We start from the raw sequence: 26,750 nt of genomic DNA on the forward strand, positions 1-26,750 counted from the left end.
ATGTTCAAGCCTTATAAAACTTGTCCCAATTTTTACCTATTGTATGATTGTACACTGTATTTAGCACTGTTCATATTGAGATATCCCTGTTGGGAGGGTGGACGTTGTTAGTTTTCCTAACAAGGTACATATTTGCTGTTTCATAAACCAGAAAATGACTGAAATGTTTCATTAGGGGAATACATAAAGTAAGTACCACTGTATCTTCTGGAAGCTCAGCTCTTGGAGATCCTTGGGAGATTTTTTTGGCTTAAGTTCTCTTCAGAACTCAAAGTACACCAAATTTAGCCTCTCATCTCAGAAACCTTCCCATACACTTAAAAAAGTTGTAGTGCTTATGTGAAAACTGTGATTATGACACATCCGAGCTGGTCCCCCTCGTTCCCCTTGAGTTCTGAATTCCTCCTCTCCTTGCCCTAATTTTATCCTTAAAACAGAAAGTATTGGAGGACTTGGGAAGATGTTTCCAGCCCTGGAAGCAACTCTCCCAGCAGAGATTCTGGTTTGCCTCATAATTTAAACTAAACTGACACAAGAGATATTTTTTCTCTACTGCATTTTAACAATCAATAATTGAGGATGCTTGTACAGGAAAGCACCTTGTTTTTGTAGTTCGTGCTGTCTGTTCACATCTCTGTGCTGCTGTCTGTCTTGTGTGCATGTGTACATTGGCTTGATATGTTTATCCATGTTGTCACGTCCCTTACAGCTGCTGCTGGTGACAGACACATGCTGCCATCGGATTTGGCCCTGTCTCTGGAGGCTGGTGTCTGTGGAGCTGCCTGGACAGCCCTTCCAGACTCTGCTGTTATTTCCCTCCTCTCTCTCTCCTTATTTAACCCAAGATTTCTTATTTGTCTGTGTGCACAAAAATAGCCCAGCAGAGTCTCTGCTCGTTTTTGTCTTCTGATCCATATCTGGTTTTTTTTGGTCTAAATACAGCTTTCCAGGAGGGATTTTATTGCATCAGTACAGCTGTTGTGGAAGCAGGAGCTATTGAAGAAGCTTTTAAGAGCAGAAGGTGTGGAGTGAATAAGTATTCTTGGGTTGGTACTCCAAGTATTCAGTGTTGCTCCTTTTGGAACCAAAGATAAGGAGGTTGCTATTTAAAAATCTCCTTTCAGTGTGGTTACAGGAGTTCTCTGTGCCTTGCTGTGCTCTGCTCCTGACTCCTGGTGCACCCATCTGGGATCAAGGGAGAACTTCAGGCACCCACCTGCTGCAGGTTCTAGCTGCTACCATCCCAAGGAGCTCACTGGTTTACTGATGACTCTCTCAAACATATTTTACACAAGATCAACGATATTTTGAGTTTTAAACATTTTCCATGTTTAAACTAGTTACCTAGAAAAACTTTTGATTTGTTTGTTTCCCATGGTGTGGGATTAAGGTTTTGCTCTGTAAGGTGCCCAAACTAGCTGAAAGGTGTTTGTGGGCTCCCCACCCAGCTGGGCACAGCCCTGGGGTGGTTTGGGCACTGTCCTTCTGTGCAGCACCATCATCCTTACACCCACAGGAGGCCCTGTGATGCTGCAGAGTTTGCCAGTTGTTATTTCCATTGCTGGCTTGACCAGGATTGATTTTTTTCAGGAATATGTTGGAGTTGTGAAGCTGTTACAGTGCTGGTTCTGAGTGAACCTGCATTTTGGAATACACCTGAGACAGAAAATAAATGTATAGAAATGGAAAATGTTTATAAACAGCACTGATATTTCTGGATAACATAACTGTGTGAGCAGCAAAATAACATCTTTAGTCTGCCAGCTCTGGGGAAAAATGGGCTAAGACTCATTAAAGACTGTTCTGACAAGGACCAGAGTTATTGTATTTTCTGACTTTTAATTTTCCCATGGAGAGGCTGAGACAGACTAGTGCTTAAAACAAAGAGCTGGGATTACATTTGAATCCTCTTTTTCACCAAGTAATTGAATTCTGCTTCTTTTTGTGTTATATGAAAATAACATCACTTGGTGGCTTGAGCAGTTTGAAATCCTTGGGTGGAATGATCTGCAGAACTGTAAACTGTTATCTATGGACAAAAACCCCAACTCTGTGTCTGTTTGTGTCCTCACCCAAGCTAGCAGCTCCAATCCTCCTGTTTCTTGCGAGCTGAGAGAAGATACCCTGACATTTAAAAGGAGAATGAGAATTGCCTCCTTCCTTTACTTATTTTTCTTTTCTAAGAAGAACAGGAAGCACATCCAAAATTAAGTGATAATCCTATTTTTGCTCTTTAACTTTAAAACGGGCTATTCTTAAATTGCAAAAATCTAATGTCAGATACCCAAATTGTGCTTAAGGAAGGAGGCGAATGTGTCTGGCATTTTCCAGCACACGCGTGGCCATATCTAACCTAAAATGAGAGCCGGTGGGAGATGCCGGCGAGCAGAGGGAAGCGTGGCTGAGCCCAGCAGCCCGTGGCAGGTCCCCAGAGGTCAGATCTCTGTGTGTTTGTACCTCTCCCCTCCTCCCTTTTCTCTCCCCCTTTCCATGTGTATTTTGTCTCCTCCTCCTCCCGTGCGTGCCCATCTTTGCATCCCCGCTGTTCCCTCCCCTGCCCGGCATCCTCGCTCTCGGCCGGGCTCTCGCAGGGCCGGGCGCTCGGGGGGCTCCGTCCTTGCTCCCTGCCCATCCGCGGGGATCTCTGTGAGCCGGGCGAGCCTCTGCTGCTGCTGCCGCCGGGGATGTGATGGCATAGCAACACAGCAGCCGGGGCGGAGGAGGAGGAGGAGGAGGAAGGCAGCGGTGCCGAGGCTCAGCATGCAGCCCGGCCCCAGGGGCTCCGCTGCTGATTCACAGCCAGCCCCGCTGCCCGCCCGGACCCGCCGCGCTCGCAAGGTAGGCCACGGCAAAATGCCTGTGTTCCTGCCTGGGCTGGGAAAAGGGAGAATTCGGATGGATGGTTCAAAGTGGGCAATGCGCTCTTTGGGGCGTGCGTGTCCCTTGGCAGCAGCGCTGCCCGTGCATGTGCGGGTGAGGAAACTTGCGGAGAAGGAGAGAAGGGTGTCGGGGTGGGAGCAGGAGAGTGGCCAAGAGCATCTCCGGGAGGGAGAGGCCGGGGAGCAGCTGGGGATGCGGATTCCCCACGCAAGCAGCAGAGCCCGGTGTGCCCGGCTGCGATGCTTTGCTCATTGAAGGGTTATTTACCCCGGCAGTGTTTATTTACCCCGGGCAGGGCGTGTGGTGGCCTTCTAGCATCTTCCTGGCAGGATCAGGGCACCGAAACACTCCTCACGAGCATCAGCCCACAGTCCCAGCTCTGCCCTTCCCATTCAGCACCTTACACGGTCCAGCCTTGCTCCTTTATGTGTCTGCCCTCCCCTCCCCCAGCTCCTTTCACTCATCCTTCCTCCTCCTCCTCCTCCCTCTCAAGGGCTGGTATTGCCACCACTGACCTTCCCCTGGATGCAGGCAGCCCTGATTGTCTGCAGGCAGCCCAGGACCTCTCCTGCTCCCCAGGGCTCAGTGCTCTGCCTCCCTCTCCCAGCCAGACAGGACAGCCTGGGCTGTGCTTTCTCAAGATTTGGTGCCACAGATTGTTCCAGGTGCCCAGTCCAGCCTGTTCCCTTCAGCCTTCCCTCCAGCACAGCATCACAGCTGTGAAGGTGCACTGGTGGAAGTGCCAGCATTGTATTTGTGGGGTTTCAGTGCTGAGATTGCCCATGTGCAGTGACAGGCGTGTGGAGCAATTTTCCCCATACCCTTAAATGCCATGCTTTGTCTGGGAGAAACCAATGTTTGTTTGTATTTTGGGTTTTAGTGATGTAAAAAATGTCTAGTCAGTTTTTGGTCAGTTTGTTTTCCTTGTGCCCTAATCCAAGGTCCCTCACACCTCTCCCGCTGCTCACCTCTCTGCCTTGGACCTGTGGGAGTTCTTGTTTGGTTATTCTCATTAATGGCCTTTCCTGCCTGAGCACAGTGCCCTTGTTGAGGAAGCTGTGTGAGGTCCCAGCCATCAGGTTCAGCTGTGCTGGGGGTGTTTCCATTCTCCTGGCACTCACATGTGGCTCTGGTGCCATCTCACACCCTCCCTGGGCTGGAAGCTTTTCCCTGCTGCTGTGGGAGCTGTCCAGGCAGGATTCTGGAGACAGCAAGGATGTGGTGGCTCTCTGGAAAGGAACAGGACCACAGTCTCCCTTTGCAGCAGTGTCCAGGAATGTGGAGTGCTGGGAGGGGAAGTGTTGGAGTGTTGCTGTGATGTGGTGCTGTGTTCAGGTCCTCTCTGAGATGGGATGAGGATCATGCCTCTGGATTAATGCCTGAGGCAGATCAATGCTGCTCTCTAAACGTGGCCAGGGCTGGAACTGTGAATGGGGCTGCTCAGGTTGGAGTGGCTCTTCACAAAACCAAGCAAAGTGAGGCAGGGAAGGGATTAAATGAATGGGTTCAAACAAAAGTCCTGAGTTCTGGAGACATATGGTTATTTCTGAATATAGTCATGTTTCTAGAAGTACATTCAAGGTTTCCCCTTTAGCCTGGGTGTCTGTGATAAAAGCATAACAGAGGAATTATAAGTCTCATGAAATAAGACATACTGACCAGAAAGAACTCAGTCTTCAAAAAACTCTCATTTTCATGAAGATGAAACCAATCTTTTCAGAATTGAGCCAAAATTGCTCCATCCCATTTTCCTTTGCATAAGAATAAGGTCACTCTGCCACATCTCAAGTAAGGAAAGGAAATGTGACTCCATGGGGCACACAGCCTGGCCATTAAATTCATGGCCTCAGAAGGGCAGAGAGCCTTGTGCTTTGGCAGGGAGTTTATTGTAAAAACGACCTTGGGGGCAAGGCAGAGCATTCAGTTTGGAGAAGCAGGTGCCAGTTTTACATGAGAATGAGAAGCCGAGTGCCAAGGCAGCCAGGAGTCAGCATTGCCTTGGCCATCAGAGCTGAGTGTGGGTGTGCTCTTCCCACTGTTGTTGATCAGTTACACAGCCTGGCAAATGGGTGATGTGCTTTTCACAATGCAGCAAAACTTGTTTGCTGCTTCCAGCAGCAGGGGAGGTTCAGGTGCTTAGAGGAGAAAGGCAAAGCTTGAGGTTTTTACTGGTTTAAATTGGCAGTTTCAGGGCTACAGGAGCCACATTTCTGAAGGAATGTTCAATTTTTATGCTCGGTGCAACCTTCTTTCAGTCATTAAGCAAGTGTTTTCCCCCTGTTCTGCCGTCCCTTTTGGGAGGTTGCTGCCTGCTCTTCTCCTGCTCCTTCTGTCTGTCAGGTCTAGCAGGCAGCAGCTCCTCTGTGTCCAGCCCAGCGGGGCTGTGGGCTCACAGCTGGCTCCTCTGCCTGCTCGAGTCATTATCTCAGTACTTTAAGCTGCTAAGAGAGGGGAAGAGTTCCTAGGAAAAGTGAGCTTTAGAGGGAGCAACTTAAAACCCAGCTGGGAGTCTGCAATGATATGCAAAAGAAATGTAGGTTTTTCAATCTTCCTGTAAAAAAATTCCCTAAGTTATTTTTGAGCTAGAGAAGGGTAGTCAGTGTTGCATGACCATGTTGTGGGCATACACCCACACTCACCTGGTGAGGTGGGGACATCATCATCACCACAGTTTCCTAGTGCAAAGCCAACTGGGGAAATTTTTCAGTTTGAGGTTGTGTGAGTGTGTGTATTCTGTTGCTTAGGAAAATGGAGAGTGAGTGAGCCAGGGGAAAGGATGCTGCTTCCTTATTAAGATGTGTGGCACCTGTTTATCCATTGAATTAAAATAACATTTTGGTTATGAGCTCCAAGTCCAAGTGGCCATTTAAGAAAGGAGCTCATTAGATGTGAGAGTCCCCACTTGACCCACCCTCAGTGAATAACACATCTTGTGCTGCTTGCTCACCACCAGATAAACCAAGGTTTTATGTTACTTCTCATGCACAGGTGCTTAATTGAATCACCTTTCATTTTAATTAATAAAGGGGCCCTGGTTCTTTGGTGGAAGTGCAGTGTGAAGCCCAGCTTTGGCCCCTGGGATTTTTAACCCTCAGATGATGGGGTTGGAAATGCTCCCACATGTGGAAGATTGCTGACAGTCCCTTTCAGGGTACATGGGAGCACATAACACCAGGAAAATGTTGGGCTGATTTTTGTGGGAGTGTGTTTGGGTATCTATTCTGGGTTTGTAAAGAGATGGAGATGAAGGGCCAGTGCTCTCTGTTGTTTTGATGTTGATCCCACTGGGACAAAGGTTGCTTTTCTCTCACCAAACCTTGACCAGTGGGGTCTTGGGAAGTAGGTCATCTGGCCTGCGATCTCAGGCTTAAATTATTTACTTACAAGTGCAGAAAATAATTTTTTTTGCTGAAACAGGATGTGTTGTTACTCTATCGAGGGAGTCCTGCTGAATGTCAGCCTGGGAATGCTGCCTTTGTTAGCATCTACATGGGAGCTGAACTCTGAAATATCCACAAACCTCCCACCTTTCCCCTGAAAGGACACCGAACATGCTGAGCTAAAGTGTTATTACTTCTCTGTACAGTAAGTTAAACAACAACAAAGCCATTAACATTTCCAGCAGCAGGGAACATGTTTGTATTTCCACCCTCCTCATGGGATAGAGGCTGAGCTGAGCTGCCTTGCCTCAAGATGTTCCCATTTTTTTTTTCCTTATGGGCCAAGATCTGAAGTGGAAAGTTTCAGGGAAGAATGTTTAGGAGGAAATTAGGAATTCAAAGCATAAATCCTGTGATTGAGAGACCTCTTGATCTGGAAATTCAACATTACAGTCTACTGCCTGTGGCAGGTTTCTAATCCTGGGGGTTTGCTTTAGCCATGGAGGGTCAGCTGCAGTGTGAATTCCCAAACTGTTTGGGGGAGTTTGGATATGGGTTTCTATCAGGAGGATTTTAAACAAATGCAGCAGAATTGGAGAAGTCTGTGCACCATGTGCACTGGTGGCAAGCTGTCACCTTCCTTTTGGCTGGGATGGAGAAGAGGTGCTGAGGAGCTGGGGCAGCCTCTCCAGCCAGCCAGGGGAGCTGCTGCAGCAGGTCTGGGAAGCAGAGAGGGCACAGAGATCCCTGGGTGGTGCAGAGTTGTGTGACAGAGCTGGAGCAGGACCGGCTGGGCAAAGGCTGTTCCAGCTGCCTTTGTCAGACTGCCTGGAAAGGGGGAAGTGGGACAGGCTCTCCAGTGCTGTGGGACAGTGCTCTCCAGAATTTGTAACAAGTAGGAAGAGGAAAAAAAGGCAATTATTTTGGTTTTAGTACCTTTAATGCCCAAGCATTCATCTGTTGAAAAGTAACATCCAGATTTTTTGCTTTCTCATTTTTCAGCTAGAGGATCATCAAAGTCTCAGCTGTGGTAGTGGTTTGGGTACTGAAGTGTTTGGGAGCTCTCACACAGCACTGTGGAACATGCACTGCTTCATTTCTTAGGGTGTTCTGAGAGCAGATTCAAGTGTTGTGTGCTCTGCATGGGGGAGGAGGCAAAACAGCCCCAGGTAAGGAGGTTGTACCTGATGCCTCTGATCTGACACCTTTGTGCCTGGAGTGGTTCCTCCAGCACAGACAGGTGAGAGACACCAGTGGAAGGGTTTCCCTTCCTGCTGTCTGCACTGTGTGAGTGCAGTGCCCCAGTCCCTGCTCCATGGGCACTCTGCAGCTGCTTCTTGCAGTGCCCACCTGTGGGAATTCTCACCTGAGCCTTGATGCTTGTTCTGCTTGCACAGAAATGTGCCCTGCCCAGGGGACCAAGCTCACTTTGTATCTGTTTGAACAGCCCGACCACGTTGTTCACTGAGCCCTCCAAAGGAGAATCTCTCAACTCATTTTCAATTAGAGGTTGGAGTAGGCTGTGGGGATGAGAGTTCTTGTTGTCTGCACTTCAATCTGGTTTGAATGATGTTGAACCTTGGCTGTTGTGTGCTGGGGCTCCAGCACCAACCCAAAGCAGAGTTCAGAAGGTGGATGGTGGTGTGGGAGAGGCAAAGTGGATCACAGGTTTGGCTCTTGACAGGAGGAGGCATCAGGCAGCAGGAATTTAGCCAGGAAGCATCCACAAAATCTGCTCCACATGCTGCAGTGCCCAGCCCCAGAGCTGTATGAAGCACTGAGGTAGGAGTGCCAGAACTGGAGCTGTTTTGTGTGCCTCAGCAGAGAAGCAGAGCAGATCCAAGAGCATTTCTCCTTGCTTGGTTCCAGCAATAGAAGGTAATTTGGCAGGGGGTCCCGTGGAGCTGCTGGCTTGCCTGCAGACGTGCCTCTCTGTCTGGTTGTCTCTCTCTCCCCTGAATGTGCTCCTTTGTGCTGCCTGCTGTGCAGCTCACTCAGTCCCATCTGGGTTCTCTACCTCTGGGCTTTGTGTTTGCTGCTGCAGAGTGCCAAAGGGCAGCTGAGGCACTGCCCTCCACCCTGCTCTGGTGTTCCTGGCAGGGAGGTGATGCACAGGACACGGCTGGGCAGTGCCCTTTGCTTGGCACTCAGTTTGTGCTGTGACTGCTGCCTTGGACAGGCTTTAGCTCCCTGTGCCATCTGTGTCCTGATGGGCTCTGCCATCCCTGGAGGAGTTAGGAGACAGCCCTCAGGAGTGCAGCAATGCCTGTCCTTGTTTCCATGATGCTGGCAGGGAGCGTGGACACACTCCATGGATACCTGCAGGAGCAGGGTTACCCACCCCTGTCTCAGAGTGCACCTGCCCTGTGCATGCACAGCTGTCACTCAGCAAAATGCACTCAGAGCAGAGCTGCTGACCTGCCCAGCACTGCTCCTGCTCTCTGTGCTGGTGGCAGGCACTGCCAGGGGCCAGGCTAAGGGCAGAGAGCCCAGGGGTGTGTGTGTGCTGTTGGGGGGCTGACTGAACTCCTCTGGCCAGCACACACCTCTGCAGTTTCACTGCACTGTGGCACAGGAAAACCCAGGCCTCAGGATGGCAGCTACAGTGAGATATCACAGAACCTCACTGGAAAATCCATGGATTTCCCTGTCCTGGGGAAGAGCTCAGGGGCATTCCTCTGTCAGGGGCTTTGAGGAAAAATAGCTTTCCACACCCTGAGAATTGTATCTCAGCTAGATTGAGTGTCATTTAGAGGAACAAAGCCCACATGGCACAATCACTGGAGGAAAAGGAGGTGGTGCTACCTTCTGTCAGAAATCTTCTGTACCCTTGGGGTTGGGTGTGGTGAATTTGCACCAAGAGGCTGCAGAGCTTTGAAGACCCTGGAATTTATAATGATTAATGTGGGTCTCATAATCCCCTGATAATCCCCTGCCTGCATGGGGGAAGGAGCAGGGATGCACAGCCTGCAGTGCTCATTGGTGCTAATGGGCAGGAGAGGGAGAGGACGAGACCTTGGACTGTCAGCCTGCTGGAGAGCTCAGCACAGGCTGTTCTGCTGGAAAGGGAGAGCATTATAGCTGTAAAAATCATTCAGAGATTTAAAAAAAAAATATCACAGGATAATCTCTTAATGTGTGTAATTGAGGGCAGAGAGGCAGAGGAGGCTCAGGCAGGGCAGTGAGGGCTGTGGAGGTGCCAGGGATGGGCAGCGTGCACAGGGCCAGGGGGGTTTCTCCTCAGCTGTGCAGTGTGGCTGCTGTCAGTGCAGGATGTGCTGCCTGATCCTGCCCTGCCCTGCCCTGCCAAGCAGGAGGGGTCCCCAGCTGTCCAGCTGAGCTGGGGTGAAGGAGCCAGCAGCCTCCTTCCATCAGCATCACTCATTGCCCTGCAAGCAGCCTCATCTCCAGGCAGCCATGAGCTCTGTCTGCTGGAGCAGGTGATTTTCACCTTGTAAAAGTAGGAAAGCAGTCACCAAGTCTTCTCTGAGCTCTATTTCTCGTGGCTTTCCATAAAGCTGAGATGGTGCTAGCAATTAAATGAATCCTTGTTTTAGCTCATTTAGAGTCCAAACAACAAAACCCAGCAGCATTGTGAGCAGAGGTCTCATTTCTGATCTATGGAATAGTCCAGGGGCCACTGCTAACTGGCTTTACAGGTCATGCAGTTCAAAAATGGGGATAATGAAGGGAATTTTATAGCTCATAATGAGCAAAATCTCATAAAAAGCTAGCTCACAGCATGAGATACATGAAGCTGGGGCTCTAGGCAGTTTGCCTTCTGAATATAAAAGGAAAAAATATGTTTGAAAATGTTGTCTGTTATGGGAAAAATGTCTGTTCTATCTAAACATAAGTTGTTCTGGATTAAAAACCATACTGTACCACCTGCTAGGAAGAAAGTGAATGTTATCTCAACCACAACTAGAGCAATGGCCATGCTAGTGAGATCCTCTGTCCCTTTCTATAACCATGGGCATCTTGTACAGTTCAAGAAATCCAACCCTTTCTAAAAGTGCAGTGCAGTCTGTGGGACTCACTAACAGCAAATTGCATAACCAGGTGGAAGAAAAGAGTTGGATGCTTAGATGAAACTAGATTGTAGCACCAGTAGAAGTACATTAAATTAAAAATGCTTCCTTTAGTCTCCAGCTGCTGTGGTGGCAGCGCTGCAGGCAGCTGGGAAGGGGCTCTGCTCTGTGAGGAGGTGCAGGCTGACCCAGGCACTCTGCTGCTGCCTTTCAGGTGCTCCATGCCCGTGACCATCAGCTCTGATGCAGCCCCTGGTGATGCAGGAATGGCTCCATGTCCTCCCTCCGTGTCCTGAGTGGCCCCTCCCGGCCCAGGCGCAGCACAGCAGCCCTGCCCGCCCGCTCGCTCAGGTAAGAGCTGCCCCTGGAGCCCTTCTCTGGCAGATTTGTGCACATCTTGCAGCTTTCTGGGGGGCAAAGCAGCCCCTCTGCTCCTGGGGAAGGGGAGGCTCAAGCTCCAGCCCCCATCACTCCAGGAGGAGAGCGTGTGCTCTGCTCTGGCACTGCTGCTGCAGAGTGCTCCCCAAAGCAGAGGAGGAGAGACCTGCAGAGCTGGACTCTGAGCTCTTCCACAATAAAGAATGAGAGGTTACTGTAAACACCTCTCATGTATTTGGTTGGGCTTTTTTTCTTTCCTGGAAACTTGGAAGAATGTCAGCTTTTGGTGAAAATGTAGCTTTTCTACTCTTCCTGGTTGCAGAGAGGAGATTGGAAATAAGCCCCTGGTGGGTTGTATTGATGCTGTAAGGCAGAGCAGGAATCTGACCTCTTAGTAATCTAATTATCTCGAGGGACAGATCTTGGTGTCCCTCCTCCTTCACCAGGCTCCTCAGCAGAGGGGCAGGAAGGTCTCTGGGGACCCTGAGTAAATGGCAGAGCAGATGGAAGGACAGAAAGGTGTGCTGGCAGCTGTCTGCAAGGCTGCCTGTGCTCTGCACTGGGCTGGTATGAGGTGCTTTAGCACCTCTGCTGTGGGGAGAGACTGCCTGGGCTCTGCCAGGCTGTGGATCCCTCTTTAGCCCTTGGTCCCGGGGTGCTCTCACCTGTCTGGGCACTGCCAAAGGTTCCCTTGGGCACTGGCAGTGTTCTCCCCAGGACAAACCAGGACCCAGCTCTGCCTTTTCCTTTTTTGTTGTGTTTCAAGCATGAGAAGCAAGGGCTGAGCCTGAGGTCTCTCCCTGCTCTGGCTGACCATCAGCCTGGACCTGTTTGCCTCAGGGAGCTGGGGTGTGCAGGAGGGAGGCAGAGCTGTCTCTGGAGAGGCTCCAGCTGCAAGGATGAGGCAGGGGCAGGCTCTTGGTGGCTCAGTCAGGGTTTCTTGGCCCCAGGGTGGCTGCTACAGTGCTGCTGTGGGCCAGGGGCGGTTGATAAACAGCCTGGCAAATGAAGTGAGGAGGGAGAGGGATAGAACAGGATGAGCAGGGAAAAGCCTTCCTGACCTGCTGAGCAGGGATCAGAGCCCTGTGGGATTTGCTGGGAGAGAGGAGGGGAGGGGGAGCAGGAGCAGTGTTAATGACAGCTCCCTGTTGGAAGGGCTGCTGTTGGTGCCTAGGAAACAGCTTCTCTGTCCTTGCTGAGAGCTCTGGGCAGGCTGCACACAGCCCTTCCTCAGCTGTGGACTCACTGCAGCCCCCTCCTCCAGTCTGGGAGCTGCTCTCCCATCTGTTGGACCTGAGGGATGCAGAGGAGAGGAGCTGGCTGTGCTGGTCCCACAGGGAGGGCAGCACCCTCTGGGAACAGAGGGGGAGATACTGGGAGCTTTTCTTTCCCTCCCTGTAGGTGGAAGAGAGCACGATAAAAATTCTGGGCGTCAAGGCTGTGGGGGACACAAGAAGCCAGCCCAGAGCTTTTTGGCAAAAAGAAACTATTGGCACTTGGTCCAGGCTGGCACGAACATCTACTGGTACCCAACACTGTGCAGGGACACGTGGGGGACAACAAGGGCAGATCTCAAGAACCTATTTACCTTCTGGGTCACTGAGGCTTGATGGGATGATTTCCTGGATAAATCTCTTTCCTGGCAAACACCCCTGTGTGCTGTGTGTGCTCCAGCATTGGAGCCAAGGTCTGTGCTGGGCATCCCAGCACATCCCCTTTGCCCTGCCCTCGCAGGGATGGCTTTTCCAGTGACCCTGTATTGTAAATCAAAGGTGACTCAGACAAAGGGAGAGAGAATGATGCATCTGACTCTGTCATCAGAAGGCTAATTAATTACTAATGAATTACTTTATTATACTGTACTATGTCCATTGTATCTAAACTGAATCTGCCCTGCACTCACTCTTGCTCACAACTGCCCAGAACTGCACTCATCTCTGATTCTGTCCTGACTGTCCCGTGACAGTCCCACACACACACACACACCTGGCCCTGACAGGCCAAGGGAACAAAACATCCTCACTTTGGGTAAACAATCTCCATATTGCATTCTACTTTAGCCCAACAGAGGCACTGCAAGCGAGATAAGAATTGTGTTTTCCCTCTTCTCTGCTTGTCTCAGAGCCTCTCTCTGTTCAGAGGCAGTGTGAATAGCACAGCCCTGCACACACCTGCTGTCCCGTGGGGCTGTCCCCATGGGCACATCCCTGCCCTCGCCGTGCCCCAGGGCAGCCGCGGGGTTGGGGCAGGTTGGAGGCCGCTGGAATGTGCTGGACAAAGCTGGGATTGAGGCTGGCAGGGATGGCTGCCGCCCCCTGCGCATTCCTGGGGGGTCAGTGCCCGGCCGTGCCGGCTCCGGGCCGTGCCGTGCCCGCTCCTGCCCGGGGCGCTGCGGGAGCGATGCCTGTTCCTCCAGTGGGGCTGGGAGCAGCGAGGGGCAGCGGCCACAGCCCGCGGGAGTCACAGCATAAACCTGCAACAGGTGAGGGTCCGGGGCTCTGGGGAAGGGATGCTGAGGGGATGCTCAGAGGGAAAGTGTCGGAGTGATGGGGGTACCATGGTTGGGACTGATAGAGACAGAGATCTCTGCAGCCAGGGCTGGAACTTGGGGTTCATTGCAAAGGGCCTGGGGGCAGGGCCCTGCTGGGAGCTGCCAAACACAGCTCAGAGCAGATCTAAGAGAGGGGTGCAGAGGATGAGAGGGTGAAAAAGTAAAAGGGTAAGAGAGCAAAAGCATAAGAGCATAAAAGGGGTAAGCAAGTAAGAGGGGCAAGCGAGCAAAGTTCCTGTTACAATACAATAAATCATCTTCTGTGTTGAATATTCTAATTCTCACTAACCAATCTAGTACAATATACAAATTCTATAGCATTTACATACAGCCTATAAGAATCACTATATTACTATACTGTGTTACATTTTAAACCCTAAAAACTCCTCTTTGGGCCCCTTCTGCTAAGCGGGCAGGGTCTGCTCTGAGCCTTGGGCCTGTCTGCAAGCAGAGGGTGTTGTTCCATCAAAAGGGGATTACCTTCAGCTGGCCATGCCATTGTTTTCCAGTTGTTCAGTAACTGAGGGATCTCAAAGCTTGCTTTCATTTCAATCTTGCTTATAGTTTCCATATTCTCAAAATCTTTTGCTAGGCAATCATATTTATAAGGCTTCCCTGTTTCATCTTCCCCAACAGGAAAACATTTATTTTTCTCTCTGCTGGCTTGCAGGGGGCTTGTCCTAGGGAAGCAGGTGTTCAGCACCTGCTCTCTGCTTGGTCACTGCTACGTGATTGTCTACAATGCATGGGAGCTGCAGGCGTGGTGGGCTTTTAACTTGTGCAATAAGGCCAGGAGGGCTGGGTTGTCTGCAGAGCTGTGCTGTGGTGGCACCCAGGTAGAGCTGATCCTTCCTTTGGAATCCCCTGGGATAGAGGGGAGGGCTGGAGAGTTCCCTGGCACTGACCTGCACATGCAGAGTATTGGTTTTTCTATGTGCAAGCAGCAGTTTTAGCTTCACTGGATCATTATCTGCGGCCCCAAGAATCCTGTGAACTCTGTGGGTGATGGTTTTCTCTGTTTTCCTGGTGTTTCTAGAGTGGCAGGATGGGGAGGCAGAGAACAGCCTGTTGGATGTTTTTAGATGAATCAAACTTAGCACCACTCTTGGCGATCACTCGATTTTTCTCTGAGAACTGGTGTGGAGGGGGTATTTTTAGCTGTGCAGCCAAATTCCTTGTCTGGTTGTTTTCTCCTGCCTGTTGTTTCCCTCGGCTTGGCTGAATTGCTTCTCCAGACACCTCCACGAGCCCTTGGACAGCACAAGTGACAAGTATGTATGTACACATTCCCCTTGCAAGAGCTGCTGCTTTTCCCCCAAGGCAGCTGCCCTTATCTGGCCTGTTGTATGCTGTTTAGAAAGTACTAACACATTTAATTATGGTTGATTAAGCACCTGGGGATAATTATCTCAAGCGAGCTCTGATATCAAAGCAGCACTCGATCGAAATGCTGCCATTTCTCCAACACAGCTCATTGATGTCTCACTTATGGGGAAGTGTCCATGTGTTTTGCTTAACAAACTGTGTTTTTTGGGGAGAAAATCCCCTCTCACTTGCTGAGTCCTGTGCCAGGGGCTTTTGATGCTGTGTGTTGCTGTCACCAGCACGTGCAGAGAGTGTGTTGTGAGCAGGGGCATGATACAGTGCTGAAGGCTCAGGAGAGGATTCCAACAAGGATTTGTTGTCCAGGGATCAGAACCCAGTTTTTCCAGCTGGATGTGCCCCCTTGCCTGGCTGGGTTGGGATTTGCTGTCTCCTCTCCATGGCCTTTTGCAGCACCCTTCCCACGGCTGCTCATTCTGGAGGGCTGCGGAGGAGAAGCAGCATCTGTGGAGGAGAAGTGGCTTCTCAGATTTGCCATGCAGGCAGGGAATATCCTGGAGCCTCTGTAGAGGAGCAGGTGGCAAGTGCCAGCACTGGGGATGGCATAGAGGATGTTGGCAGATCCCCTTGGTCCCTGGGAACAGCAGGATCAGCCTCCTCTCGAAGCACAGCAGCTCTGTGTAACATGGGAAAAATCATCATTAGCCCTGTAGGCTCTGTGACACATAAGGACCAGCTCTGGCTTAACAGCTCTCAGCAAGATAAGCTCATTGCTGGATAGCTGAGGAGAACAGGAGATGAGCAGTGAACCCTCCCTTCAACCTTTGCTCTGAGTGCTGCTGGAGCTGCACTGTCACTGTAGGACACGAAAGAACACAAGCTCACGCTGCTGCTCTCAAGGTGAAGAAAAAAGGGGAGTTTATTTTCTGACTCCAACATTTATAGTTTTCCAAGAGTGACAGTGGATTGGAGGGTGACAGTGCCACCTCTCCAATGACACTGGACAAACCAACAGTTTATCAACTTTCTCCTCCTCCATAAAGGAACGCAAAACAATGAGTTATTTACAGAAAGTGTGTGAGAAAGTTCACTACAAGAATGTCAACATCAGAAGGCTTAGAAAATCTTAAAAAAACCAAGGTGACACTGGCACTGCATCCCAGGAGTTTCCTGGGAGCTGCTAACAGACCACCTAAGGAGCAGGGCAGCCCCCTTGAGAGTCAAAAATCCAGTCAGGGTCAGGGCAGAGTGGGTTGGGTGTCCCCAGGCAAGTTCCCAAAGCAGCAGGCAGCAGTCTCTGGATGCAGTGTGGTTCTGTTTCTGCCCAGGTTGAAGCCTCCCAGGATGGTGCAGGACCCTCGTGTGTGACCCCCCGGGCTCCCAGCAGTGCTGCCGGGCCCCAGGCCCCTCTGGAGATGAATCTTTGCTGGAACGAGATCAAAAAAAAATCCCACAGCCTTCGGTAAGAGTCGTGCCTGCAGTGAGCCCCAGGCTGGCCTGGCCTCCCAGCCTTGCCTGCTGCTTCTGACTGTCAGGAGGCTTTTGAACTCTTTTGCTTGATGAGCCCCATGAATTCACAGTGACCTTGGCTCAGCTCCCCCTCTGGTCCACAGGCTTTTGAACTCCTTTTGCTGGAAAGCATCTCCTCCATTTCTACCCATCCCAAGCTCTCCTCCCTCCCCTCCTTCCCTCCTGCTTTCTGCTGCTCTCTCTGTCCTCTGCCACCTCTGCACCTCTCTCTTTTTGCCCCATGGCTTTGCCTGCACCTCCTCTGTGCCCATCCCTTCACTGGGAGCCCTCTCTCCTGCATGAGGGGAACATGCCTTCCAGACTGCCAGACTTTGCAGCTCCAGCACGACAGAGAGCTTAACTGGGGCGTGTTAATTGTCTCCTGCCTTAATCTAAGGCTCCTGGAAGCTGCCCAGACATGTAAATGCCATTCCAAGCCCCCCTTGCTAGCCAGAGCAGTTCTGACCCACAGGCAAACACAGAATGGCTGTCCTGTGCTCTGGGCTCCAGGGTGAGGAATGGCTCCAGGTCCTTGTCCCCTCTGCCTCCTGCCTCACCCCACCTGGCAGTGTAGGCTCTCTGCTGGCTGGGGGTCAGCACAGCCCCTGGCTAAGGTTGCTGCCAGTCCCTGGGGATGTCCTGGGGGTCATGCCCAGCCCATGCTAACATGTTAATGTGTGCTGCCAGTCCCTGGGGTCAGCACCCAGCCATGGTGCTGTGCTTCCCCTCCTCAGGGAACCCGCTCCTCTCCTGTCTGTCTGTCTCACTGTCCTTGCTCCCCTGCCAGGGCTCGTCTGGAGGCCTTCTCTGACCACAGTGGGAAGCTGCAGGTGCCTCTGCAGGAGATCATAGACTGGCTGGGGCAGAAGGATGAGGAGCTGTCGGCGCAGCTGCCCCTGCGGGGCGATGTTCTCCTGGTGCAGCAGGAGAAGGAGACACACGCGGTGCGTTCTGCTGCTGCCCTGCTCCTGCCTTGTGTGTGCACAGCCCTGCCTCTGTCACTGCCATGCCACAGCCAGCCCCTGAGGGACTCCATCTCTGCTCTGAGAAAAGGCAGAGCCCAGCTGGTTTTAGACAGCAAACCCACATTACAGCCTCGAGTCACCTGCAGCTGGTGATGGACCCTGTCCTCTGTAGTGGCTTCCCTGTGTCCTCCCTCTCACTGGCCTCTGCTTCTGGGATCCTGCAGCCTGGAAAAGCTGGTCTAGGGGCAATCCTGTGGCTGCAGGAACATGTTATCATCATACCTGAAACTGGGGTACACACCCAGGCAGATCAGAGTCCCCTGCTCCCAAGTTCACAGCATTTTCTTCTCACTGCGAGTGCCTGTTGGGCTTTAGTTGTTTCTACCTTGAAAACAAAATTAAGGTGTTTACTGCTGCTATCCCTCATCCTTGCTGGTGCACAAACAGCCCATCAGCAGACAGCACTGGTGTGGGAGCTGCAGTGCAGGGGAGGAGAGGACATGCTAGACCAGTGTGCCTCTGACAGATGTGCTGCTCTGGGGCATCCTGCTGTTCCTCTCCTTGCTCCTGCAGCAGCTGGACCTGTTGCTGAGCAGCTGCTGGAAGGATTGTTAGTGTGGCCATGCTCTCACTGCACGAGTGAAGAGCATCTCCAAGCAGTGCCTCTGAAAGCACCATAAATAAAACAGCTCCTCTTGTGCAGCCCTGGCTCAACACACCATCCTGGGCTTGCTGCTCTGCCTCCCCACTCCAGGCCAAACCTCTGCAGGAGCCACCTTCTGCCAGGTGGTCATTCCTTCCCTGAACTGCAAAAATATTTCTCTTGACACTGACTTCTCTCTGTGCCTCCAGGGAGGTTTGTGCCTTGGGGTGAATAAATCACTGCAGCATTTGGCAAGGGGGCAGCCAGGGCACAGCTTTCTGGCTCAGCCTGCTGTCTGATCTCTGTGCTCTGCTCTCCAGGCTTTCATGGAAGAAGTGAAGTCTCGGGGGCCATACATTTACTCTGTCCTGGAGTCAGCACAGGCTTTCCTTTCCCAGCACCCATTTGAGGAATTAGAAGAACCAACTTTGGAAAGCAAAGGTCCGTGGAGCTGCCCCCTTTTTGTTCTCTGGTTTTACAGCTCCTCCTGGGCTGGCCCGGAGAAGGTCGGATGGAGGTGGCTGTGGTGGCACAGAGCAGCACACCAGCGCTCTGCCCCACACCATGGTGTGAGACCAGGCTGTGCCCAGTGCCAAGGGTCAGACTGGCACAGAGCAGCATTGCTGTCCCAGGAAAAGGCTCCTGTGCAGTCCATCATGGGGGCACCTCATGGGGCAGCACCAGATGTGCTCTGGGGTAGCTCTGTGTTTTTAGAAGGCAGCACAGCCTGTGAGGATAGAGAGGGGGAGCTGGTGCAGAGATGGATGCTATGGATACTACTATTACTTGTTTTCCTTCCCTTTGCCCAGTTTTCCCTCGATTATTTTATCCCCAATTTTCCTGTGCTCCCTCCACCCCTTGCCCCTCTCTGCCCTGGGCTGGGCTCTCATTTTTGCTCCCTCTGTCCCTGCCAGATGTGTCTCCGCGGCACCGCGTCCAGAACATCAGCCGCTTTGTGTGGAAGCAGGCCAACGTGGCCAGCGAGCTCTGGGAGAAGCTCACAGCCCGCTGCGTGGACCAGCACCGCCACATCGAGCGCACCCTGGAGCAGCTGCTGGAGATCAAAGGAGCCATGGAGGAGCTCAGCACCACCCTGGACCAGGCTGAGAGCGTGCGGGACACCTGGGAGCCCATCGGGGACCTCTTCATCGACTCCTTGCCCGAGCACATCCAGTCCACCAAGGTACTTCTGGCTCTGAGCAGGCTCCAGCCTTGGCAGAGCTGCTCCGTGCACTGCTCAGTCCAGGGCAGCCTCATCACCTGGGATCCCAGGGCCAAGGGCTCCTTCCCACAGCCCCCCTGCTTTGTGAGGGGGGGTTTGGCCAGCAGTGCCCTGAGCACCTTGTCATGGCACAGACCTTACACAGGTACAGTGGCTCAGCATATCTGAGTCATTGTCCCCTTTTCATTTATCAGGAGTAATCTGCAGCCCCCCATTAAATTTATCAGGAGTAATCTTCAGCCCCCCATTTAATTTATCAGGAGTAATCTGCAGCCCCCCATTTTATTTATCAGGGGTAATCTGTAGACTCCCGTTGAATTTATCAGGAGTAATCTGCAGCCCCCCTTTTTGTTTATCATTAAATTTAATTTAATCATTAAATATAATTCAATTTATCAGGAGTAACTTGCAGCCTAGTTAGCTGCAGATTGGGTTGGGTATTTTTTCCCCTGCTAAGGTACCCTGTGGCAGGGTTGGTCAGCAGTGGCTTGGCAGTCCCTAGCCCACCCTAGCTTGCAGCAAAGGAATCAGATCCAAGTCCTGGCTACTCACCTGCTTCTTTTCTTTCTTCCCCTCCTCTGTGTCCCCATCCCCGCTGCACTCCAGCTGTTCAAAGAGGAGCTGTCCCCCATGAAGGATGGGGTGAAGGTGGTCAATGACCTTGCACACCAGCTGGCCATCTCAGATGTGCACCTGTGCATGGAGAGCTCCCGCACCCTGGAGCAGATCAACACCCGCTGGAAACAGCTGCAGGTGGGAGGGAGTCAGGAGCAAGCACTGCAAATAAACCATGGGCAGGAGGGTGCTGGGAAGGGCTCTCACTGCTGACATCCTTCAAGGAGGATAAAGTAAGGTTTGGCACAGCAGGATGGTATAGCTGGTGTTCCTGGGAGAGAAGAGCATCAGTTCAGGGTGAGGAAAGAGTGGTGAATCTGCAGAGAGCATCTGTGTGTTGGGCCATGTCTGAGTCCACCCACAAACCTTCCTGAACGGGTCATCAATCCAAAATGCCTGTTGGACTGGCAGTGAGCTATTTTTCAATTCTCCAGGCCTCCATAAACGAACGCCTGAAGCAGCTCCAAGATGCCCACCGGGACTTTGGACCAGGCTCCCAGCACTTCCTCTCCTGTACGTGAGTGATCCCCTGGCTTCTGCCATGAGGCTGCCTCTGCACAGCAGCCTGGGCTGTGGCACAGCAAAACAGGGTGCAAAGTCCTCTTGCTGAGCCCAGAGCCATGCACTGGGCTGGAAAAGTGCCCAGGCTGGTGTTTGGTGCATGGGAGCTGAAGCAGGGGGCACCTCCAAAGCTGGCACTGGTCTCACCTTGTGGGACTAAAGCAGGAGGCATCTCCACAGCTGGCATTGTGCTGCCTCACCAAAGCTGGCATTGTGCTGTCTCACCCTGTGGGACCGAGGGTAGTTCTGAGTGTTGTTTCCCTTCAGAGCACAGAGCTGTGACACTCACAGCAGCTCCCAGGGGACACTGGGACTGTGTCAGCCTCAGAGCAAGACAACAGATGGCAGGAAAAGGCAGTGCCTCATATCCCCTGTTAGTTATTTGGAGGCTGAAAATGCGCCTTTTCAGGAGGTTTTCATTCAGGGGCAAGGCAGAGGGATGCTGTTTTTACAGATCAGAGCTGTTGGCTGACAGCTCTCAGCCCGCCAAGGCTGGGCAGCAGGTTGTGCTCCAGAGCCTGGGCTCCATCCTTGGGAATGCTGAGCCCTGCAGGGTCTCTGGATGTCAGTGGGGTTCACTGGCCTGTTCCTCTCTGCAGGCTGCATACTCCTACCTGAATGGAAGAATGACTTTTCCAGCTGCTGGAATTGATACATTACCTGTGAAAAAGGAAAATATATGAGTGTCAGGCCATGGCTTCCATCCTCTGTGTAACACAGGGTGGCAGGCAGCTGGTAGGGGATGGATCCTCATCTTCCCAAGACACTGCAGCTGGCACACAGAGCAGGAACAACAGATGCTTTGGGTGTCTGAGCCTGGTCATAAGAGGCAGTGCTGTGTCTGTGTGCCCAAATCCCATCTGCTATGAGCCCTGCCCACTGGTCACCACAAGGTTGCTTTTGGCATCATCAAAAACATCAGGAAATGTCTCTTCCTGAGTTCTGAGCTCAGCCAGATACAAAGCCCCTGGCTCGAGAGGCGAGATGTCTCTAACAAGACCAGCAGTTGTGCCTTTTTTATAGGTATCATCCCCTTGCCTGCACCAACACCTGCAGCTGGTGATTTGGGGGTGTGCAGCCTTTTCAGAGGCACCCACCTGCTGGCACAGTCCTGCTGTGCCAGGGCTGGCATCAGAAGTACCAGCAGCTTAGAGGAGCATTTGGTGTTGATCTGACAGGTGTTTCTCTCCTTGCAGCCTCTGTCCAGGTGCCCTGGGAGCGAGCCATTTCCCCCAACAAAGTGCCATACTACATCAAGTGAGTGTTTCCTGCCACAGCCCGGGGCCTCCTCTGGCCTGGAGGGATCAGGAACTGGGCAATGAGGAGAGGGGGGCATAACTCACCTCCAGTGAGGCAGGGCTTCCTCAGCCTGGCAGATCCAGGCTTTCCCTGCCGGCTGGGATGCCCAAGATGAGGGGAAACCCCAGCTGGAAGGAAAGGAGGGGGCTGGCAGCAAGTGGGGATATCCTGCTGTGGGCATCCTTCCGGCTGCTGTGCTGGGGAGTGTGCTCAGGGGGATGCAGCAGTGTCTGCAGACACTGAAACACTTGCTCCCAGCACTGGCCAGGACCTTTTTTTAATCTCTCACTGCACCTTTTGGTTACCACATTGACTCTTGGTCTCCATCTATTCTGCTTCCAGCCACCAGGCCCAGACGACGTGCTGGGACCACCCAAAGATGACAGAGTTGTACCAGACGCTGGGTAAGGAGGCTGTCCCAGAACTCTTTGTGCAGTATTTGCCTTTTTGCAGCGTGGGGTGCATGTGAGATCCCCCCAGGCCACCTGCTCCCCTCTGTGCCACAGGGTCCCCCAAAGCACTGGGGTGTGACCCCTGCCAGCCTCTGCTCCTCACTGTCCTGCACGTGCTCTGCTGGCTCTGAGAGCTGCAGCTGCTGCTCCTGCCCCGGGGATCAGGGTGTTGTGGTTTAATTCTTGTTTTCCTGTGTGTCTGCAGCGGATTTGAACAACATCAAGTTCTCGGCGTACCGCACGGCCATGAAGCTGCGGCGGGTGCAGAAAGCCCTGAGATGTGAGTGTGGGAAGGGCTCCCCTCCTGCTGCTCTCCCTTGGTGAAGGCTTAAGCTAACACAGGCTTTTATCAGCACATCAAAGGCAGGAGGCACCAGGGGATGGGCAGCTGAGGGGAGAAACCAGGGAGATGAGCTTGGGAAGCTGAGCAAATGTGCCAGTCTGTGTCAGCGCCTTTCATACAGCTTGGGGTGGAGATGACCCAAGGGCAGGTGCTGTCCAAAGGGATGTGAGAACAAAGTGCTCCAGCTCAGGGTTATAAAGCTGTGGGGTCAGGCAGGAGCTCACCAAGCAGCTCCAAAGGAGCATGGAGGAGGTGTGGGTGTAACTGAGAGATGAAACCAGCCTCACTGGCAGGGACAGAGAGGGCTGCACCGCTGAAAGAGAAGGAAGGGAGCAAATAAACCTGACTTCTGCACCCTTGGTGAAACTGGAGGATTCATAGCCAGGTGAACATGATACAACAGGAGTTCAAACATCTCTCCAAGAGGCAGCTGCTCCCTGGAAACTGCTGAGGAGTTTCTGGTGGAACTGGCAAGCAGGCAGGTGGGAATGTGATAGATGCAGCATCCTTGGCTGTTCAGAGCTTTTCACAAAACTTCTCACCTAAGACTCTGTCGAAATTAAGCAGCAGCAGTCTGGGGGAAATAATCCTCCTGAATTAATTGTTCATGAAGGGGAGCAGCAGTGGGGCCAGGCAGACCTGTGCTCCTTGACAGCCCTGTGAGAGGGCTGGAAGGAGGCAGTGAGTCAGGGCAAGAGGAGTTTGGGTTCTCAAAGGAGTCAAACCCTGGCTGTGAAGTATTCTCATAACACTATGGTGATCAGGCTGTCCTGTACTCAGGGATGATGTAATGCAAATGGAAGAAAGCTTTTGCCACCCTGTTAAAGTGTCCATGCTGCAGCAGGCAAGGTGTGGAGAGGAAACAAGGATGAGGAGCAAAGGAGAGCTCTCCTGTGTGCTGCTTGTGCATCCTTGGTTTTGCATCTCACGTGCTGCACGGTTGCCTTCTTTCCATTCCAGAAGTGACTTGAATAAGTACTCTTTATTCAAGATATACTTGAGAAAAGGGCAAGGAGATTGCCAAGGCAGCTTTCCCATCACGAGAAGTTTGGTGGAGTGGCTGTGTAGGAAAGAGGCAGTGAGGGATGGATCAGAGCCATATGCAGTCGTGGGCAGTGTGGACACGAGGGTGGGCAGGAGTGATACTCCCTGGCATGGAAACTGGGGCTTCCCAGTGCGAGTGTAGCAGCTTTGACAGGAGAAGGGAGGATTTATCCATAGAGTGAACTTACAGTGTGGAAAAGGCACACAGTCCTCTGGGTACTGTGAATATAAAAAGGTCTCAAAGATGGAAAGACTTTCAGGAAAGAAGTATTGCTGGCTGCTAACACAGTAGCACGTACAACCTGCAGTCATAGAAATCTGAAAGCAGAGCAGCTCACACTGTCCTAGCCCTGTTTTGGGTTTGTGCCTTAATTCCCTCACCCTGTCAGAGCTGGAGACAGGACTTATCCATCTCTGGACAGTTGCTTGTAGGGTCTGTGTGGGTCTGTGCCCCCTCCTCTCCCCACACCAGCCCCACCGGGACCTGGCCCATGCAGAGAGGCCAGCACTGGGCTCTGCACAGAGCCTTCCTTGGGGGGCATTTTCATGGCCATGGCTGGACACAGAAATGAGGAAGAGGGGTCACAGAGAATGGTGGCTCAAGGTGGAGATGTGGTATTTTGGGACAAGTTTACAGGCAGGAGAGAAATTCTAGGAGCTGCCCCATCCTTACCAGCATCTTTCCCAACACAGTGGGACCAACACTGCCCCAGGTTAGGGCAGGACAGCATCTCTCTCATTTCCCCTCTGTCCCTCTGTTCCCTCTGTGCAGTGGACATGGTCACCTTGGGCACGGCTTTGGAAATCTTCAACGAACACGACCTGCAGCCCAGCGAGCGGGCGATGGACGTGGTGGAGGTGATCCACTGCCTGACCGCGCTCTATGAGCGCCTGGAGGAGGAGAGGGGCATCCTGGTCAACGTGCCCCTCTGTGTGGACATGAGCCTCAACTGGCTGCTCAACGTCTTTGACAGGTACCTCTCCCTCCCCCTGAGCTGCCAGGCCTGTGAGGAAACCCCCGTGTGGCATCTGAAAAATCCCTTTGCTCAGGATTTTTCTCCTGGGAAGCTGCGAAGCCTCAGAGAAAAAGGGAAACAATTCTTATCTCATTTGCTTCTCCTGTGTTTTGCTCCTTTGGAATGTGTTTGGAGAGTAGGTCCCTCCATGTCCCCTGAGCTGTGGGGCTGCCAGGCCTGGGAGGAAACCCCTGTGTGGCATTTAAAAATCCCTTTGCTCAAGATTTTTCTCCTGGGAAGCTGTGAAGCCTCAGAGAAAAAAGAAATAAATTATTATCTCATTTGCTTCTCCTGTGTTTTGATCCTTTGGAATGTGCTTGGAGAGTAGGTCCCTCCGTGTCCCCCAAGCTTTGGGGCTGCCAGGCCTGGGAGGAAACCCCCATGTGGCATTTGCATTCTCTGAAAAATCCCTTTGCCCAAGATTTTTCTCCTGGGAAGCTGAGAAGCCTCAGAGAAAAAGGGAAACAATTCTTATCTCATTTGCTTCTCCTGTGTTTTGCTTTTGGAGATTGTTTAGCCACAGGGGATTGTTTCATTGGTTTCTGGTGTGAGTTATTTTCACTCATTGGCAATCAGTGCCAAGCTGTGTCAGGACTCTGGAGAGAGTCACGAGTTTTCATTATTAGCTTTGTAGCAGTCTGTAAGTATTTTCAATATTCTTTAGTATAGTATAGTATTCTTTAATACAATATAGTATCATAAAATAATAAATTAGCCTTCTGAGAGCATGGAGTCAGATGCATCATTCCTCCCTGCAAATACAATACCCCTGTGCTGCTCTTCCAGCTGGCAGTGAGGGAGGCTGCCTGGTGTGTGCTTGCCTTGATGATCCCCCCTGACAAAAAACCCTCGCTCTGGGGCATTTGCAGAGCTGTGCAATCTCTCGTCCTGCAGTGGCCGCAGCGGGAAGATGAGGGCTCTCTCCTTCAAGACGGGCATCGCGTGTCTGTGTGGGACAGAGGTCAAGGAGAAGTTCCAGTGTGAGTCCCTTGTCTGCCTCCCCTAGAACCTGCTGTGAATTCACTTTGGGAAGACAGGAGTGGTTTTGTTTCCTGGCTCAGACCTTCCTTGCCCAGGAAGAGCAAGGAAACAGCTTTCCTGCAGTGACTAAGCTGCTTGCATCATCACCTCTCCCTCCCTCCCTCCCTAGGCCTACCCACTGAAATTAGGAGGTGTTGTTGTGCACTGCCTGTGCTGCAGTGATCTTGCTTGCATGGCACTGTGAGGAGCAGTGCAGAGAAGGCACACAGGACAGTTATCCAGTGCTCTCCAGAAGGAAAATACCAGGGGGTGCATGGCTGGGGGGGAAGTAGGTTTCAGGCAAATTGTTTTCCTCACTGCATTTTAACCATGGAATATTGTGGAGGGGAATCTTGTGCAGCATAGGGAGCACCAAGGGGTTAAATGAAGGGATTAGGCTGATTCATAGAGGACAGGCTGTCTGGGGCTGTTTAATAAGATGATGTATGTCTGAAGAAGACACTAAACTGGTTATTAGGAGCTGGAAGGACACTGATAAAAGTTATTTAATCATAGCTCAGGTTTCTCCTTGTATTTGAGCTCTGTGCTGGGGGTGGGCAGTGGGGTCCTTGGTGTGCTCTGCTCCCTATGCCTGCCCACTGCTGGGCTGCCAGCTGTGTGTCTGTGCTGGGGGTGGGCACTGGGGTGCCCCACACCCTGCTCCTTGTGCTCGGGGTGATCAGTGGGGTCCCTGGTGTCCCCACACCCCGCTCGCTGTGCCTGCTGGGCTCTCAGCTGTGTGTGTGTGCTGGGAGTGGGCAGTGGGGTCCCTGGTGTGCTCTGCTCCCTATGCCTACCCATTGCTGGGCTCTCAGCTGTGTGTGTGTGCTGGGAGTGGGCAGTGGGGTCCCTGGTGTGCCCCACACCCTGCTCCCTGTGCTGGGGGAGGTCAGTGGGGTCCCTGGTGTCCCCACACCCTGCTCCCCATGCCTGCTGGGCTCTCAGCTGTGTCTGTGTCCCCGCAGATCTCTTCAGCCAGGTGGCCAACGCCGGGGGCCTGTGTGACCAGCGGCACCTGGGGGTCCTGCTCCACGAGGCCATCCAGGTCCCTCGCCAGCTGGGGGAGGTGGCAGCGTTTGGGGGCAGCAATGTGGAGCCCAGCATCCGCAGCTGCTTCCGCTTTGTGAGTGCGGGGTGATGGCCTTGGCCCTGTCTGTGCTGGGGACAGGCTCCCGAGGCGACAGGGGACCTGGACCCCATGGCAGCCAGGCCCCAGCTCTGAGCAGCCCCTTGCTCTCCCTCCCCAGAGCAATGGGAAGTCTGCCATTGAGGTGTCCCAGTTCCTGGAGTGGGCCAACCTGGAGCCCCAGTCCATGGTGTGGCTGGCGGTGCTGCACCGGGTCACCATGGCCGAGCAGGTGAAGCACCAGACCAAGTGCTCTGTGTGCCGCCAGTGCCCCATCAAGGGCTTCAGGTAAGGGCTGTGACACGGGACCCTGGCCCCAGGGACAGAGCTGAGCTGCTCTGGGGGGAGCTGGAGCTCTGCAGCCAGCCGTGTTCCTGGCAGAGCAGAGCAGG

General features: G+C 52.5%; 1 protein-coding gene across 1 annotated transcript in view; it reads left to right on the forward strand.

Annotated features, from left to right (window-relative positions):
- The first annotated feature begins 2,616 nt into the window (after positions 1-2,616).
- Positions 2,617-26,750, forward strand: part of DRP2 (dystrophin related protein 2) — a 30,686-nt gene continuing 6,552 nt past the window's right edge. The window contains exons 1-15 of the mRNA XM_059482789.1: positions 2,617-2,838; positions 10,506-10,642; positions 15,872-16,005; positions 16,840-16,996; positions 17,981-18,101; positions 18,575-18,843; positions 19,489-19,635; positions 19,932-20,010; positions 21,255-21,315; positions 21,700-21,761; positions 22,015-22,089; positions 23,969-24,170; positions 25,107-25,192; positions 26,198-26,355; positions 26,480-26,646. Coding sequence (XP_059338772.1) covers positions 10,535-10,642; positions 15,872-16,005; positions 16,840-16,996; positions 17,981-18,101; positions 18,575-18,843; positions 19,489-19,635; positions 19,932-20,010; positions 21,255-21,315; positions 21,700-21,761; positions 22,015-22,089; positions 23,969-24,170; positions 25,107-25,192; positions 26,198-26,355; positions 26,480-26,646 — 1,826 coding nt within the window. The 5' untranslated portion in view covers positions 2,617-2,838; positions 10,506-10,534. The remainder of the gene's footprint in view (positions 2,839-10,505; positions 10,643-15,871; positions 16,006-16,839; positions 16,997-17,980; positions 18,102-18,574; positions 18,844-19,488; positions 19,636-19,931; positions 20,011-21,254; positions 21,316-21,699; positions 21,762-22,014; positions 22,090-23,968; positions 24,171-25,106; positions 25,193-26,197; positions 26,356-26,479; positions 26,647-26,750) is intronic.

Source organism: Ammospiza nelsoni, chromosome 15 (genome assembly GCF_027579445.1).
Source record: "Ammospiza nelsoni isolate bAmmNel1 chromosome 15, bAmmNel1.pri, whole genome shotgun sequence".
Lineage (NCBI taxonomy): Eukaryota > Metazoa > Chordata > Aves > Passeriformes > Passerellidae > Ammospiza > Ammospiza nelsoni.